Here is a 19,335-nt window from a genome sequence, read left to right on the forward strand (position 1 = left end):
TACACCTGTATAGTAATTAAAAATCGTGTGCTGTCAATTCACTTCTGATTTATGGCAAACCTTTCCAGGTTTTTCTACTTAGAAATGCCCAGAAGTGGTTTACCATTCCCTTTTACTGGGGACACTTCTAGTTCTGTGCAGCTTGCCCAGGACTACACAGGTTGGCTCTTCTCCCAGGAAGCACAGTGGGGAAGAGTCTCTAATTCCTTCTGGACTGAAGCATTTTGATTAACAGTTTTGCTCTAGAAAATTTATTGATGTTTACATAATTTACCACTATATCTCTGTGCTACAAGATCTGTTTGACAGTAAACATAAAAAGATCTGGAGACCTCTTATGGCCACAAAGACTTCTCCAACACTGGAATGATAGTTCATACTCAGAATAATACAGTCTTGCTAAATCACAGTCCGTGTCTGTTTTAGCACAACAGACAACTGCTAGACACAAATTTACTAATCTGGACTGGATATATTTATTTATTTTATTAATCCCATCACACTACAATGGGAACAAGTCGCTTTTACACTGATATATATGCTTAGAAACTTGTTCTCTTGTAGAAATTGGGTCCACTCTACTAAATTTTTGTTTAGCACTACATTACTTCTATGACATGTTTGTTACTAAGCAATCATTATACTCTATTTCAATTCACACCCTTTCCCACTCTTATCTTATTCTTCTATAAGCTGTCGTGGGGGCATGGGGAGCCTTTTTAAAATCTAAGTATTCATTTATTCTAAATATGGAATAAATCTAATATTTATTGAATTAAGTACCATTTATTACTGTTAAACATCTTTGATTTCAAACAGGGAAATAAATAAAGTGCATAAACCTATGTGCATATAATTTGTTGATTTAGCCCATGTTATTGAAACTATGTCAGTTAGTGCCTTGCTGCTTCCTGAATATCCAATTGAGCCCCCTCCTCAGTCAAGTTTCTGGGATTTACTAGACCACATCACAACATCCTTTACCAAAAGAGGAGGGGAGAAGAGATTAGACCATTAGTTCAACAAGTGCCAGCTTTCATGTTTGCATGATGTAACTACAGAAGCATAAATGCTATACAGCTTCAGATAATACATGGTAACATTCAGGTTTAATAGAGTTTATGCTACAATTGGCTGAAGTGCAGATTATGGTAGTGGGAACAAAATGAAGCTTCAGGAGAAACTCAAGTTTCATTTTAAATAAGAGCACTGTAGCATTCTCTATTTATTTGATCTATGGTCTATATTATATTATGTAATGGTTTATGTTTGTTATGTAATATAATGGCTTATAAATATTCATGTTGCTGAGAGGCGGAGCCGAGAAAGATTCTATAAGAGGCGGAGCCTGAGTCAGTCAGTCAGTTAGTTAGAGAAATGTAAGAGTCAGGCAGGAGAGAAAAGCCAGACAGAGTAATAGTGTGTGTAGTCTGGGAAATTTAGGTGTGATTAGCTACTGAAGATATTTATGAATCTCTGTAATCAATAAACCAAAGTTTTATTTAAAAGAACTTGAAGTGTGGACCTGAATCTTTCTGAAGTAATGGTGATTTAGAGATCACCTGGTGGCAGCAAGTGTAAAAGAAGAGAGAGTTTGCCTTCGTGTGCTCTGAGGCTTGACGGTTAAGTAAGGGGCACGAGGGTGGATGCCACAAGTACTTTTAAAATCACTTTCAAAGTACTCTTGAAAATCTCTGAGCAATGCCACCTGCTGCATAAGATTTTCATTCATTGGTCAATTCAGAGCTTTACTGACCAAAACAACTTCTTCCAGCACTCTTTTTTTATTATCTAATAATGTAAATTATGAAAAAATGTGCTAAATGTACATAATGTTGTAGATTGCAGAATTTTTGTTTTCTTGGTACATTTTTAATTTTTAGTGTGGAGATGTTATCACTGTGATTGGACAGGATTAAACAATATTTTGTTCAAATATTGGGAAAAACACAAGCAGAATAAGAATACATTTAAACTTCTTTAAAGGGCCTAATAGAGAAAGGCAAGCTTATTTAGCTCTTTAGGAGACAAGGTATTTTTGATTCTGAAAAAAAAAATCTTGGTCTATGGGGAAGTTAACAGATTGTCCTCACAGTGTTGCTGCTTCATTTCTCTTTTGTGCACATACAGAATCACTTTCTTTTAACAAAATTCCTTTCCCTGGACAAACCTGATAGTCACAGTGACTCAGGACCCACCCAGACAAAATACTGTCTCACAAGAGAACTGTGGCACTCAACAACAAGCTCCTCTTTTCTCTTTCCTTCCGCACTCTGCCATCCTCCATCTTTGGATCCTTCACCCACAGCTTACTCTGTCTCCTTTGTTACACTGCCTCCTGGATTATACCCTCCCCCTCTCCCCCCCCCGGTCAATCTCTCAGCACTCTATCCCTGCCTCCTGTCAATACTTACCTGTCGGCTTGGGTACATCCTTACTGCCCATATGTGTGCTTAGACAGAGTTCAAGCAAGTTTTCTTAATATCCCTTTTCCCAGACCGAAACAAAACCCAAACCTGTGGATTTCCATATAGTCTCCCCAACACCCCACAAAGCCACATTTATCTTGTGAATGTTAGGCATCTTTGCAGGGACGAGGCAACAGTTTGACTATATTAACCTGGCTTGAATGGCTGTGAGCTGGCCTCAGTTCTCCTTATAGTCCTCTACCTGGGTGCAGCTATTCATTTTAGCATATGAAAAACAATGTAGAAGTCTCCATTTAGGAAAATTGCTGAGGTGGAAAGCAAAGCTATATCCTCTCCTTGGGGTGTTTAGCATACAAAGGACTCTCACAGGAGATGGGAGCTGAAGCAGCTACCGTATTTGCTGGTGTATAAGGCAACTGGGTGTATAAGACGACCCCCCAACATTCCCACTCAGAATGTAGAGTTTGTTATATACTTGCTGTATAAGACTATCCCCTCTTCCGCATGCGTGATTCTGCTTTGGCTGCACCATGGGGAGAGTTCCTTTTGCCCCTTTTGGTTCCTTTTCGGAGAGAGCCAGGGTTTGCTGAAAGAAGGAACAGCAGAGAGGCGGCAGCCATTTTGGAGAGGCGGCAGCCATTTTGAGAGGCAGCAGCCATGTGGTCGCATCTCAAAATGGCTGCCTCCTCTCTGCTGTTCCCAACAGTCAGCTGTTCGGTGCTAGAGTCAGGCTGTTCCCAGGCTAGGAGCGGGGTTCTACTCGGTCTTACTACCAGGTAAGTGACTTCGCTGGGAGAGAGGGAGGGTTTGCTGGACATGCACCCAGCATACAAGACGACCCCCCACTTGGAGGCATGTTTTTCAGGGCCAAATAAGTCGTCTTGTATGCCGGCAAATACGGTATGTTCCTAGGAAGTCCCTAGAAATGAATGACATTTTCCAAGCATTTCTTTCAAACACCTGCAAATGCCCTACAGCTTTTACACATATCAGAGGAAATGTTTACAATATTTCTAACGATCATCTCATACAATTATCATTTCTAAGCCAAATGCAGCTAATTTCTATATCTCTCGATTCATTGGGCCTCTCTCCACAGTGAAATTCACCCACTTGAAATCAGCTTCCCAATTTAACTTCAAGTCAATGAGTAATGGCATTTTTATAAAGTTATACCAAGTGATTCAATAATTTATATTTGCCATTTAATCTTTATATCAGAACATCCTAGTACTTGCCACAATTTCTCATACTTCCTTTTTCAGAAAAGAGTGGGAAGGAGTAAACTGCAAAGGGGATGGAGTGTTGTATGAGCTGCTTAGACAAACACATGCACAAGAATAGTGGCTTCCAGCATTTGGCATAAACTAAATTTATGCCATATTTGAAGTGTTGTGACCTGATCATCTAAGTATTTAGTTAATAAACCTAGGTATCAATAGCCTCCCTACCTGTTTGTTTAGAAGGGCAGGAGTAAGTGCTAAGATAACTTTTTGCACCTTCTAGTTGTTAAATTGCCTCCAGTATATGGCGACCTTATGAATGATGTCCTGTCCTCAAAAGCACTGCTCAGCTCTTGAAAACTGAAGCTTCGAGATTCTTTTGGGGAGTCTTATCTAATACAGTGGTGCCTCGCTCAACGAGGATAATCCGTTCCAGCGAAATCACTGTAGAGCGAAATCCTCGTTAAGTGAAATAAAAAATCCCATTGAAACGCATTGAAAACCCGTTCAATGCGTTCCAATGGGCTGAAAAACTCACCGTCCAGCAAAGATCCTCCATAGGGGTGGCCATTTTTTGTGCCTGTAAAGCGAGGAATCCATCCAAAAACACAGCGGGGAGCCATTTTACACAATAGGCGGCCATTTTGAAGCCACCGATCAGCTGTTTTAAAAACGTCGTAATGCGAAGAATCAGTTCCCGAAGCAGGGAACTAATCGTCGCAAAGCGGATTTTGCCTATTAAAACATCACTTTGCGATTGCAAAAGCGATCGCAAAACAGTCATCGTATAGTGGTTTTGTTGGTTAACGAGGCAATCGTTAAGCAAGGCACCACTGTAATTGGTTTTCCTCTTTTCCTGCAGCCTTCAACCTCTCCCAGCATTATTGTCATTTCCTTAGAATCTGACCTTCTCACGATGTGCACATCAAGATATTGAAGAAGAGTGGGACGTATAGTCAATGAGAATGAAAGAAAATACTATCGATACTGTCCCCCATGCTATTTAACATCTACATGGTACCGCTGGGAGAGGTCATCAGGAGGTTTGGGCTGAGGAGTCAGCAATATGCTGACGACACTCAGCTCAACTTCTTATTTTCTACCAATTCAGGTGAGACAGTTTCTGTGCTGAACTTGTGTCTGGACCTGATAATGGACTGGATGAGGGTTAATAAATTGAAACTCAATCCAGACAAGACGGAAGTGCTGTTAGTGGGTGATTCGCTGGACAGGCTGGAGGGCCATTTCCCTGCCATGAATGGGGTTACACTCTCCCTAAGGGACAGGGTCCACAGCCTGGGGGTGCTCCTGGATCCCAGTCTAACCCTGGAAACCCAGGTAGACTTGGTGGCCAGGGGCGCCTTTCTCCAGCTGTGGAAATTATACCAGCTACGGCCCTACCTGGATGAGCAGACTCTCATGACAGTTACACACACACTGGTAACATATCATATAGATTACTGCAATGCGCTCTACATGGGGCTGCCTTTGAAGATGGTCCGGCGACTTCAACTGGTCCAGAATCAAGCTGTGCGGCTGGTGAATGGTGGGGCCACTACAGCCAATTCTGTTTAAATTACATTGGCCACCAGTTGCTGCCTGGGCCCAATTCAAAGTGCTTGTTTTAATATATAAACCCCTAAACTGCTTGGGCCCTGGATACCTGAAGGACCACCTCCTTCCATATGAACCTACCCGGCAGTTAAGATCTAGCCAGGGGCCCCTTTTGAAAGAGCTGTCCCTCAAGGAGGTAAGAGGGTTAGCTTGTAGACAAAGGGCCTTTTTGGCAGCTGCCCCCAGACTATGGAATGCCCTCACGACTGAGATTTGTCTGACACCGACGCTGATGACATTTCGGCACAAGGTCAAAACCTTCCTGTTCCAGAAGGCTTTTAATTAAAATAATATCAACTGTGTGTCCTGATGGCAATTTTTAGACTATATGATGGCAGACCGGTAGCTGGCTGGGAGCGTTTTCTCCCGCCACTCTGGTTCAGTTTTTCTTTCCTCCTTTCGTTTCTTTTGCTTTGGTTTTTTATTTTTTATTTTCTCACCACTTCTTTTCACGTGGTGAGCTCTTCCTATCAGGTCCTGTGCCGTTTCAGGGCTATCTGGAGGCTGTCGTGGCGAGTTGGAGGATGGGGGGAGAGACAGCTAGCTTGGCTTGTCTGTGAGGTGGAGCTCGGCGTTGCAGGAGCCTGCTTTTGTGTTGCGGTTGTTTGGAGGAGCCTGAATCTGTGAAGACCTGTGGGTTTTGGTGGGCCCGGCGCTGGGGCTTCGGGAGACCTGGCCCAGCACGGAGAGGTTCAGAAGAACTCACCAGTTTGAAAGGTTTCCTGGAGGAACGCCCAGAAACATCACATATGCCATTTGGAGGAAGTGTGGTAAGCTCGATGTTGGGGGACTGAGGAGGGCCGTGAGGCTGGTTGAGGGCTCAGAGAAGTTTGGTGCTGGCTTGCTGTGGGACTCTTTTGGGAGCTTCTTCTGAGGGGTCCATCTGGAACTGGGAAACCACGCTGACATCAGTGGCCAGGGAAGTCCCTTTTCCTGCTGCATCCCCCGGCATGTTTAATGAAGAATTTTTCATCTGTCCCCTTGTCGCGGAGAGAGGCAGTGTAGGTGCCATGCTTCCAGAGGTTCTCCTTCTCCTCCCCCTCCTTCCAGTGTTACACCATGCTTTGCACTTGACTGCTTGGCCTGTGGTCTCTGCCCCCAAAAACTTGAACTCATCTCCGGCAGCCTCCTTGAGGAAAATAAAACCTGCAGCCAGAGTGCTGCGGGACAGGACCAACTGTGTGGGGGGAGAATCTTGGGTTTATTTTCTGTTGATTTTTATTGATTTTTTGTTATATCTTACCTAGTCTATTTTAGTTTGTTCTACTCTGTTGTCTTTATCTCACCTATTTTTGAAACAAATATACATTTTTTATTTAAATTTCATTTAAATTGCCTAATTTAAATCTTATTTAAATTCCTTAATTTAAATCTTATTTAAATTGATAATTTGATAAATTGCCCAATTTGATAATTTCCTTGATTTGATAATGGATAATTGTTTACGTTTGTATTATTATTTAATTTTGGATCAATTTTGTTAATCCTGTTATTATTGTCTAACTGTATTTAGTGTATCCTTTGTTCTTTTCTTTGGACATGGAGTGGAAGGCTTGCCCCCCCCCCAGCAGGGGTTCTAACATCCGAGTGATTACGGGTAGAGGGAGATATGGCAATGGGACAGTTTGAAGGCTGTTCACTGTTCTGGCACTGTGACCACCTGCCAGTCTCAAGGTAGTCAGATCAGCTGGCCCTCCACTCTAAAACTGGTGCTGTTGAATGCCAGGTCTCTGTCCAATAAATCCCAGATTATTCAATATCTTATTCTGGAGGAGGATGCAGAATGGCGTGCATAACCAAAACTTGGATGGGCGGGGAAGGGGGCGTTCCCTTGACTCTTGCCTGTCCTCCTGGTTATGCAGTCCAGCACCAGGGTAGACTGGAGGTGCAGGGGGGAGTAGCCATTGTTTTTAGAAATACTCTGGAGGTTACTAGGCACTCTATGGTGGTGAAACCAGGTCTGGAGGCCCTCCATGTGTTGATTGGGACCAGGGATGGTATTAGGATCTTGCTGGGTTACCACGCTCTCCGCGACCCAGCCACCTCCCTACCGGAGCTGGCGGACTTTGCCTCAGCGACACAGTTGGAGTCCCCAAGGCTTTTGGTCCTGGATGACATCAACATCCATGCAGAGGCAAAAATTTCCAGTCCAGCTCATGAGTTCTTGGAAACCATGGCTTCTTTGGACATGTCCCAACATGTCAACGGCCCCACACATGTGGGCGGTCATATGCTGGACCTGGTGTTCTCCACTGAGCGGAGCGAGTGTGGTCTGATGGTGACTGACCTTGTGTGAGTTCCCTTGTCATGGTCAGATCACCACTTAATAAAATGTAACCTCTCAGTGGCTCTCCCTCCCCGCAGGGAGCACGGACCTATTTTAATGGTCCACCCTCGAAGGTTACTGGATTCACCACGATTCTACGGTACCGTGAGAGGGATTCCAGCTAATCTGTCTGGTGCTCCTGTTGAGGCCCTAGTTGATGGCTGGCTTGCTGCCACCACTAGGACTGTAGACACAATTGGTCCTAAATGCCCTCTACAGCGCAGAGCTCAGCCAGGGTCCTGGTTTAACCAGGAGCTGTGAGCTATGAAGTGAAATAGGAGACGGCTAGAGTGGAACTGGAGACAGGAACTGACGGAATATAATAAAGCTGTCAGGATTGCGACTAACCACTACCTTGCTAAGATGAGGGCTGCTAGACGATCACACTTCGCTAACCGGATAAGAGAAGCTTCAAATCAGCAGGCGGAACTCTTCCGTATAGTTCACAATCTATCCGGAATTGGTCTAGGTGATGGGCCCCCACTAATATCTCACCTGACCAATTTGCAGCATTTAAAAATTCTAAAGTGGAGGCCATCCACTGGGACCTCTCTCCTTTTTTAAATACAGTGAATCAAGCAGAGATGTCCAGGGCTCTGCCTTGCCCGGTGAGACTTAAATTCTTTCAGCCTGTGACACCAGATATGGTGGACAAAGCGCTTGATCGCTGCCGGGCCACCACTTCCTCTCTTGACCCTTGCCCGGTTTACAGTCATGAAGAAAGAGGTCCAATGAATGTAGAAAAATGGAAGATGGATTATGTAGGAGAGAGAGACCATTTTGTGGAAGAAAACTTTTTCCTGAGAGAAGTTCCTGATGGTTTCTGTTATGTAGCTGAAAGGGAAAAAATGTAGCAGGGAAGAAAAGAAGGAGGTGGGGCTAGCCCACCTCAGCTCAGCTTTTAGTGTTTATTATTTTAATGGGGAGTAGTTGTATTTAACTATGGTAATCCTTTGAACATATCTTTATGCTAATGCTTAAGCAAACAAACTGTTTCCACGAAACTATATTTTCTTAATAAAACATAATTATAAAAATTCCAACTGAGGACTAGTCTCTTGGATAAGCAGGGTTTGGCTATATCCAGAAGGGTGGTGAAGGCCATTGATTAGCTACCATAGAGAAGTCCTATTTAAATCAGCTGTTGTGAGTTCTAAGGAATCACAAAGCTCATGTTGCAGTACTTGCAAAGTAAAATATTCTTTAATGATCAGACTTGTTCAAGGCACAGATGCTATGCACTGCTGAAGATTTGGGACTGGCCTCAGCATAAAGTGGTAGATTTGTGGCCTGCGGAACTCTCTATCTGAACGCCATCTCCTTAGGGAGATTTGGTCATGACAGTGCACAGCCTCAGTTTCATAATTTTTGCCTCCAGAGAGTGTTTAGGCTTGACTGGATCTAAGACCTATTTGTTAGTCTTTCTGGAAGCCCACAAAGCTCTCTCCGGCATCCATATTTCCAGTCAATCAATTCTTTTCCTGTCAGCTTGCTTTACTATCTTTCATGTCCATACATGGTGATACAAGAGTGTGGGTGATCTTGGTCTCCAATGACACATCCTTACATTTGATTATCTTTTCTAATTCCTTTATTGCTTTGCTTCCTAGTTCCAGTCTTCTTCTAATTTCTTGGCTGCACTCTCCATTTAGATTGAATCAAGGCATACAAAATCTCTTACACTTTCAATTTCTTCATTGTCAACGCTAAAACTATGAAGTTCTTCTTTAGTCATGACTTCTGTCTTCTTAACATTCAGATGGAGTCCTGCTTTGGTACGTTCCCTTCCTCTAACAGTCATTTCAAGTCATTGATAATTTCTACCAGTAAGTTGGTATTATCTGCATATTTTAAATAACTAATTTTTCCCCATCCATTTTCATTCCCCCTTCATCTGAGTTTAGTTCAGCTTTTTGTATGATATGTTCTGCATACAGATTGAACATATAAAGTGATAAACACCTTTGCTGCTCTTGATATTATATCCTAATAGGGCAATGAAGTGCTACAGCACACCAACTTCTTTCAGAACAAACCACCTTTTCTAAGGAGAAAGACAGGGTAAAAATATTTTAAATAAATAAAATAAAACAAATCCATAGTTTCTCATGGTCTACACAGTCAAAGGTTTTGCTGTAGTCTATAAAGCATAGACTGATCTTCTGAAGTTCTTAATACTGTCCAGTAGCCAGTGGATATTTGTAACACACACACACACACACACACACACACACACACACACACACACACACACACACACACACACACACACACACACACACACACACACACACACACACACACACACACACGACAGGACCCCCGCCCAGCACTCTGGAAAATTAGAGGGAACACTGACAATTAGCATGGAGTTCTGGATGTCTGAAGACCAAAAATGTAACTGTCCCTATCTTTGGGCTGCACTGTCAGGGATGATGTAGCTGCATCTTACACTGCAAGGGGAAAGACAGATCTTTGCTCAAGTCTTTGGTCAGCTGATGTATAGACAGTACTAAGCTAGATAGACCAGTTGTTTATATAATATTGGGCAGTTTCACATGCTTCCTACTGGATGCCCCATGACATCTTTATCCTCCAGCCTCTAGCATGGTTATTCCTTGTTCTTAATGGGTACATTTCTGATTCATACTATTGATTCAGCTCTTATCCCTCCATCTAAATTTCATTTCAGAAGTCAGACTGTGCACACCGCAGGTGAGCCAAGGTGGACAGCACCAGTATCATGTCACTTTTAGTAAAGTATTTGAAAAATATATTGGAAAAGAATATTTTCAAGCCCATGACAACAGCAGGACACCAATATGGCTGTACTATTAAACAGTTCATGAGCTGAAAGGACAGATGTAAACTCTGACCTGCTGTACTGGGGTTAGGTGGCCGGGTGTATGACACATTGTAAGTGGTTTCATCAACCAATGGAGGAGGATACATCCGTCTTCGGATAAAGAAACCTGCCCCACAACAAAACAGAACTCCCATCATCAGCAGGAACCTAAACAAAGGGGAAAGGAGACAATGAGACAATTTAGTCAGTGTTATATAATGTGACACACAATGATGATTTATTTTTAAAGCCAATTACATGCCTTGGTGTCATAAATAATTATGAGTTTAAATAGTCAACTGAAGCTTAGATATCCTTGTATGCATATGGGTCAGTACCAGATGGCCTTGCTTTTTCAGGCATAGAAATTAGTAGGCTTACAGAAAAAAAAATCATACTTCATTTCATGTGAAAATGTTAGCCAACTGTGTGCTGATCCATTGTTCGCCTCAGTTTTCCAATATGGAAATGGATAAAAAAAAACCACACTGGCCAAAATCCTGTTGCTTCGCATAATAAAGTACAAAATAGTTTGCCTACTAAATCAATTGAGATTTGGTAAGTCAACTCCTCTATAGGTTCCATTGATTTAAATGGGTATACTCCAACTGTGACTTACTTAATGCAGCTATTACTTGGTCACCCATGCAGCTTTTATAAATAACAAAATGATTAAGACAGATGGAGGGGGCCATTTTTGTGGGCTAATTATTATTATTTTTTATTTGCAAGGCTGAGGTAGTTAGTATACAGACACTCATCTTGTTTTTGAGTTCATTCAAAAAATATAACTCTGAGTAATAAATGACCTACCAAGAGCAAACCTTCCTGTTCTTATCTAACAACAATTTGTATTCCCCAGGTTGAATTTAAGATTTGTCAAAATCACTGCTCTCATGAGGCAAGTAGAGACATTAGGACTTGCAGCTATCAGTAGATTTCTACTTTTATTAAATATACACCAAAACAATCCACATGTTCTTACACGTAGAACTGTAAACAGAATTCAGATTAACAAACCACAATTACTGCATTGATTTGAAAAGGGCTTGTGGCGTTTAGCCCATGGCCCCTACTTGTTCCACCAAACACAGAGCTCACAAAGGTATCTCAACACGCCCTATGACACGCTGGCACCAGTTGATTTCTTTATCAACGTAATTTTCTTATGTAAGACTAAGGACCCTCCAGTACTGACTTTTTAACAGAAACAGGTTTATTGATTACACGTGGTTTCAGGTATAATTTTTAAGCACATTCTTAAAGTTCCACACAGCTTCAACATTTTACTTGAATCTCTTCTATATTAATTAACACTGTTCACACTCTGACTAATCACTGCCTAATCACTCCTTAAACACTCTCTGCCTCCAAACCCCAAACTATCCTCCTCTCTCTAGCTCTCTCTGACTCTGCCTGAACTCCTCTGTCCCAGGCTCCGCCTCTTCAGCAGCCCCTTTGGCCCCGCCTCACAACCACATTAGCATATAACTTATGAAAAATGCATATAACTGAGGGTGAACGCCACAGGGCTCAATATTTTTATTTGGTAATCTGTTCAAAAAGTAAAAGGTTCATGTCCTTTGCACACTTCACTTGACTGTAAGTCTGTATCTCACGCTTGTAATATCCCATTGAACCACCCACTGTTTTTTTGGTCAGGCTAATAACAACAAATACAAATCCTCAAACATGTGGACACTACTCTATAGACCTGATGGCCTTGTGTGTCCCTTCCAACTTCACTTTTATATGATTCTATGATTTCATTGTAACTGAATAGCATATGTTGTGGATTGGGATAATAACAAGTTTCATAATTACTAGGTTGGGATTTTCTGCATAGATAGAAAAGTTGATGAATTGATAGATTGCAATTAAGCAGTGCAGATGTGTATGCTCCACCTTCATTCCAAATACAAAGAGTTTCTATGGTCACTCAATAATTTAAGCCTGCACTTCACAACTCTGTAAATTTCAAATTAAACTCTTATGAGTGGTGACTTAAAAGTTGTATTTGTGCATCATACCCACAAGAGCACTCTCTTTTGTGATATTTTTCAAACAATAAATTGAACTATTCACTGTACCCATTTGGCCACAGCAAAAGTGAAGACAATGATGGTATGAGGCAATTGTCACCTACGTTAAATGGAGGGACTGCACCCTCCAGCAAAAATCACAGCTCTGTGAGGGTATCTATCCTCTGTTTCTGTTGACATCTCTCAGTTTACTGACACTTGCAAAACAGAGCTGATCTGTTTGGTGTTCACTTTCAAATAGATACATCTGAGAATAGAACAAAACTCTACAGTGTACAGATGCAACTAGCAGTCATTCCTTTTTCCTATAGGAAATTCTGTGGATTTTTACAGAGTACCTTCACAGAAATTCCCAGGATTCTTGAAGGAACCAATGAGTCTTTTTTCCATCCCATCCCCAAGCATTCTGGATGGAGACGTCCTCTTGCCTTGAAGCCATGAGGGAAAACTAGTGTTCTGTGTGAATCTGCAGCCTACAATTCAGTGTACATATCACCAGTGTGGCATGCGGGGTGGATTCGGCAGTCAGGGCACATGTGAGGTCCAGTCCAAACCTTCATATCAGTTTTAATACTGTGCAATGTAATTACAGACAAGAAATGTAACACAGGGCACTGACTTACCAAAAATACCATAATCGCTGGATAGACAGAGTCCTCACACAGCACCGTGAGCCACAACAATCTTCATATGGCCGACATCTGGATAAGAGGAAGAAGGAGAGGGGATCTGGGATTCACAAAGAGAAGATGCCGCCTGCCAGAATAAAGAGTTGGCAGGAAAGCAAAACCTGAGGGGCTAAGATTCTGTCAAATCTCATTGTTTTTACTGTCAGCCCATGAGCTGCAGAACAGATACGGAAGAGCCAACAATTCCAAGGAAAGTACAGCGACTTCTAAGAGTGCTATTTGTAATGTTTGAGCTTGTAAAGAAGCCAGCATTGAAAATGACCTACCTACCAAGGCAATAATAGAGAGGTCTGCAGCCTTTGATTATCTTATTTACAAGCCATACATATTCATAGTTTTATACTTGTGATGTATTTGAAGACAAAAAAGAAACATGCCTAAAGCATTATGCTTATACAACACAGGAATAATATCTTATGATTTCCAAACCAGGAGAAGATATTAAGTTTGTCCAAACCATGTAAGGATCATCCTAAAATTAATCAAACCTGTTAAACTGATTAACAGCGGGATAGCGCATACATGACTGCAACATCAACATATTGTCAGCAATGGCCTACATGTGTGAATATAGTTTACAGAACTACCACCAGAGGATGTTGTTCAAGAAAAACTGCAATTTGTCAAACTGCAAAAATATCAGCAGACATAATTAATGCAAATTGTTACCAAAGAAAGGTGCAAAGCTGGAACAATATTTTTATAACATTCTGCCAATTGTGATTATAAAGAAGGACTCTGCACTAGATTTAAAGGAAAAATTAAGCCAAAAACATCCATTCAAAAATTATCAGTTAATTTGATAAACTGCTAAATAATAGAAACATACAAAACCTTATAAAATTGAAAGAAAATTCATCTTCATCATAGATAGCAGGACTAACTTCCCTAAACATCTTCACCAGGAGCATCTGAAAGATTTTTGATCAGGGGCTAGGTGTTCCTCCCACAATCCTCTAGCAAAACAAATCAACTGCAAAAGGAACCAAACGTTCATGTCTAGATACTGATACACTTTTTTGGAGTCATTCCCCCCCCCACTTCCCATGGAGAACCTGTAGGCACATACAACCACATTCCCCCCATGCTTGAATAAGGTCTTTTAATATATTTATGTTCAGTGTAGGTCTGCTTTCTGTACATTCCTCTATTTTGGATCATTCCCTGGCTTAAGGACATTAATTTAAGCAATGATTCCTTGGAGAAACTGTTATAATACAAAATATCTGGGAACCTAAATCAGAGGTCTCCAAAGTACAGCCCGTGAGCCGCATCCGGCCCGCCTTACCTTTTTATCTGACCCATGCATGCATGTGTGTGGGCGTGCATGTGTGTGTACACATGTGTGTTCCTTTGTCCCTCAAAAATGTGGAAAATATATTATGTGGAGATCCCTGTCATAGAGGAATAAACAAATGAAAAAGAAAGCATGCTGCATGATATTAGGAGGACATAACTAGAAAGACTCAAGATAAAAAAGAAAAAAGAAATGGAAAAAATTATCCAAGAGTAATTGTTGAGATTAAAAGTTCCTACTTATTTAATTATTATTTTAACACTTCTCTTTCTGTTAAAATGTAGAAGGAAAATTACAATTTAATTTTTAAAAAATTGTTGGAGACAATAAAGTTGGTTCTGTTGCCATGGGATTTTTGTAACCATTTACATGACAACTTGATGCTAAAGGCCACTTTATGCCCAAACGTTTTTTAGAACATGTACATCTAAGACCTGTGAAAGAAACATGTTTACCAAGCTGTGCATCAGACTGCAAGATGATGTGGCATAGCTCCTTGTCAAGTGCAAAGCCTTGGCTGCAAACCCAGCTAAGCTCTCTGGTAAGTGTGAAATGAGTCTAAGCATTTGGGATCTTATTAACTAAAGACGCAGAAGGGTAATCTGTGGGTACATATTTTATCTAACATGATTGGGACTAGGGGGCATGCCTGTTTCTGTTCAGAAACCATTTTGGCTCTGTGTATGACCACTTGGAGACAGAGAAAAGAGAGCTGTTCAAGATTACCTCTGCTTCTAGCAATGGACACAATCTTGCACTTATTAAACTGTAAGTCTAGTCCAACTTCCTTCCATTCTATTTGCTATAATTTAGAATAACTGGTAGTACAAAGAGAACTTGAATCTGTCTCCCAGCATATACACACTCACACCTGCATAATATGAGAAAAAGATAATAACTTACAGATAGTATGTAGGATACAATCCTTCAAAGTACCAGCACTGCTTTTTGGCCTCCGAATACTGTAAAGGAAGGGGGAAAAGTCAGCATTGCTCACCACACATTGTGCGAACGATAAGTAACACATAATGCATTACAGCAGCTTTTCCAAACCTGGTACTCTCCAGATGTGCTGGACTACACTCCAATGGTCACAGGGGCTGGGTTGTGGGAGTTCTAATCCAGCAAATTAAGAGAGCATCAGATTAGGCAGATCCAATACAACTTTTAAGAAAAAGAAGTCTGCAGCTCATAAAATAAAATATTTAGGGTAATCAGATGCAAAGATAGAGAAAAGCAGGACTAACAGTATCAGTCAATGCCATGTTCCCAAACCTGATAAAAGAAAGCGGGGACAGGACAAGATAGGCACGTGCTTAATCCTTCCCCCATTTTTGCTTACTTTTCCTTATAATGCCTCCCCTCCCCACCCCACTCACTGTATATTGTAACTGCAGGTTGTATCCTCCTGTTTGACCATTTGCAGCTGCACCTATTATTTTAAAACTACTTTTACAACAGCAATTTAAAAACACAGGATCATGACCTTCTTTGCCTCTGGCCAGTCTACCCATCTTGCAAGATGTGGAGGGACGGCCGGTAACTCCATGTTTGAATAGTGCTTCCCCACAAACCCATTAGTCAACAGTTTAACAGTCTCCTAAGAAGGGTGTATTGTTATCACTCATTGTATTAGGACAGTCTGTTATTGCTAACTGAAAAGCCTCCCCCTCCACCCTGTTACTTACATACATACATCAGTGGGAAAAAGGTGACTGACAAATGATATTAAATAAATAAATACTGAAGCCAAATCTCTGGCTATATGATGTTGCACTTAAATTACTCCAGTCCTCACAGTCTGCCTATTCTACATTGATTTTGGTATGAGACATACAGTGGTACCTTGACTTACGAACTGAATCTGTATTGGAACATACAAGTATTATGTACTTGTGTGGCATATATTCACCATATTTACTATTCCACCTGGATAGATTTCTTTTCTGGAGACACATGGGTGGTTAATGAAGAGTTGGAACAATAGTAACCCCACCACCATCACTACCCAGGGATATTTTTGAAGGTACCCCTGAAGATTTCATATGAAAAAACAACAGACAATGATTTAGCTGAGCAGAGTGCCAAGGAACATGATTTGTCTCTGCAAAACGGGCATTTGGGAATATATGTACTTCAGTACTGTGCAGGTTCTTCTCTTTTTTAAAGCCAAATGAGATGAGATTGTGGCAGGCCCACTGCATAAATCAAGCTTGGTTCTAACTTTGAAGGAGGGGGAAAGATCCAATTACTGAACCAACAGCAAAACAAAAAGAAAACACCCACCCACAGAGGCCCATTGCATTCATCTCCAAAGTAGTTCCCCTACCTAGGTACAATTCTATTCTGCCGTACAAATGAATGAGAATGAAAGAAGAGTAGGGTAGGGAAGATTACACCAAGGAAGACTTGTGTTCCTTCCCTTCTGCACTTCTACTTCTTTGGACAGCCTTCTCTCCAGCTCACTTTATGCAGCACTGAGGTAGCTCGGGGTTTAAAACACACAGCCCCCTATCTATCTATCTATCTATCTATCTATCTATCTATCTATCTATCTATCTATCTATCTATCTATCTATCTATCTATCTATCCATCTATCCATCCATCCATCCATCCATCCATCCATCCATCCATCCATCCATCCATCCATCCATCCATCCATCCATCCATCCATCCATCCATCCATCCATCCATCCATCCATCCATCCATCTCTGCACAGCCTCAGCACCCTGCTTAGCCTGAGATACCTATTGCTGTTTCCATAGCAGCATGTGCAAATATATAAAGTTGGAACTTAATTTATTTGCTTAAAAATAATAATATTTACTTGCTTAAAAATAAGAGCTTTCTTTTCAATGCAAGTTTGCCCATTCTGTTGGTTTTTCTCCCTTTTCTCCATCATTAAATATATTTATATCGTTAAATACAAATAAGCCTCATTTTGAAGTCCAAAATGGAAGGCATTATTTTAATTGGAATGTACATTTGAACTAATTTAATTCTCCACTGAATAGCCACACTGAACAATTGTTCAGTATGCTGCATTTAGATCCGGGGGGGGGGGGGGAATAATGATAAGATAATGATATATGAACTCGTGTACTGCAAAAAATAAATTAATAAATAAAAATCCTACCCTATTTTTATAAAGGGTATGAGTAAGGAGATTAAATCAAGGCAACAGCATGTAAGCTTTTCTAAATGGAAGATAATTCTGATTTCTTCTGACATTGTTTGCTATAAAACCTTAAAACAAGCTGGCAGGGGAATTCTCGAAGTTGTGGTTCAAAAAATTAATTTTTCCTAGGATTGTCCCTCAGTTTAAACAGGCAGGGACAGCGAAGTCTCTCTGGGGATGGCTCCCTGACAGCTCCGACAGCTCCATTTGCACCATTTGTATTTAAGCATATAGGGAGGACTATCCCTCTAAATGTTCTTCAACAGCACATATGTTCTTCCTTTTACCATGATGTTAAGGTGTGGACCCCTGGTAGGCTCCATTTCAAGATTTGCTAGGAGAAAGGAATGCTGCCTGTATGAGCTAGATCAGTGGTTCCTAATTTAGGTAATCCAGGTGTTCTTGCACTGCAACTCCCAGTAATGCCAGCCAGCACAGGTAATGGTGAAAGCTTCTGAGAATTGTAGTCCAAGAACACTTGAGTGCCCCTAGGTCGAGAAGAACATGATCAGCCTGTCTAAATCATAATTGTCCTTTTGACAATGAAACTCAACATGGCTGCATAAATTTACAGGAGCTGAAGATATGCCAGAAAGACTAACAAGTGAACCCTATAGCAAGTCAAGGTTGAATTACTGCTGGATGAAAAAATATTGAAACTGAGGCTATCCTACTTTGGGAACATCAAGAGAAGGCGAGATTTGCTGAAAAAGATAATAATGCTAGGAAAAGTTGAAAGCAGCAGGAAAAGAGAAAGACCAAATACAAGATGGATTGGCTATAAAGGAAACCACAGGCTTGAGTTTGCAAGAGCTAAGCAGGGCTGTTGAGGACAGGACATTTTGGAGACTGTTCATTCATAGGGTCACCATAAGTCAGAGAAGACTTGGTGGCACATAACAAAAACAAAATTCTGGCTTGCTCTCGTCAACCTGAGGTGAAACAAGCTATAGACGGTAAGAAAAGTAGCACTACTATTTTTATAAAGACAACCAACTAAGACTCAAGGCGATACTTGCTCATGTGAATCAGTAAGACAACTGTTAAAAAACCAGACCCTCCAATGCAGCAGCCACCCCTGACTGCCACATTTAAGGATTTAAGAAGTGAAAGACATGAATTTTTTAAAGCTGAACAGACAACACCAACACTTATAACAAGCTCACACATTCGGTGCAAGTGATAACCAGGGATGAATCAAGACATTTTGCTCTCTTGGGTAGGGAGACATGTTTCCCTTCCACCCAACTCAAGCCATGACGTGCCCAAAGTCAATCTATTTATTTTTGCACATCCCTCAAACTACAAACAATATAATAATTAATTCAGTGACCAATAACTCACTCCCACCTCACGATGCACAAAATCATTCACTTGAGGAGGCCGCCTCACTTTGCCTTGATCATAGCTTGTTATTTGCCTTCTTTTTGCCAACATTGCTGGACAATTATATGAAGAGGCAAAAAGTAAGGATATACAGGGATGTGTCAGAGGGACAGATCCCAATACATTTAGCTCCATATTTTCAACAGACTAGCTTTGGCTCTGAAGGGTTTCAGCCAGGATTCTTTCTCAGCCCAACATGGAGACACTTGCTAGTCTCTCATTCAAGTAGTAACTAGACTTGACCTGCTTAGCAACCAAAGACCAACACGTTAAGTGTGTTCAGAGTCACGTGGGTATTACTGTT

General features: G+C 41.2%; 1 protein-coding gene across 1 annotated transcript in view; it reads right to left on the reverse strand.

The window, feature by feature from the left end:
- Positions 1-19,335, reverse strand: part of VOPP1 (VOPP1 WW domain binding protein) — an 81,904-nt gene that overhangs the window by 2,342 nt on the left and 60,227 nt on the right. The window contains exons 2-4 of the mRNA XM_020798408.3: positions 15,369-15,427; positions 13,103-13,180; positions 10,469-10,605 (exon numbers count right to left, since the gene is read on the reverse strand). Of these exons, the coding sequence (XP_020654067.1) occupies positions 10,469-10,605; positions 13,103-13,180; positions 15,369-15,427 (274 nt within the window). The remainder of the gene's footprint in view (positions 1-10,468; positions 10,606-13,102; positions 13,181-15,368; positions 15,428-19,335) is intronic.

Source organism: Pogona vitticeps, chromosome 6 (assembly GCF_051106095.1).
Source record: "Pogona vitticeps strain Pit_001003342236 chromosome 6, PviZW2.1, whole genome shotgun sequence".
Lineage (NCBI taxonomy): Eukaryota > Metazoa > Chordata > Lepidosauria > Squamata > Agamidae > Pogona > Pogona vitticeps.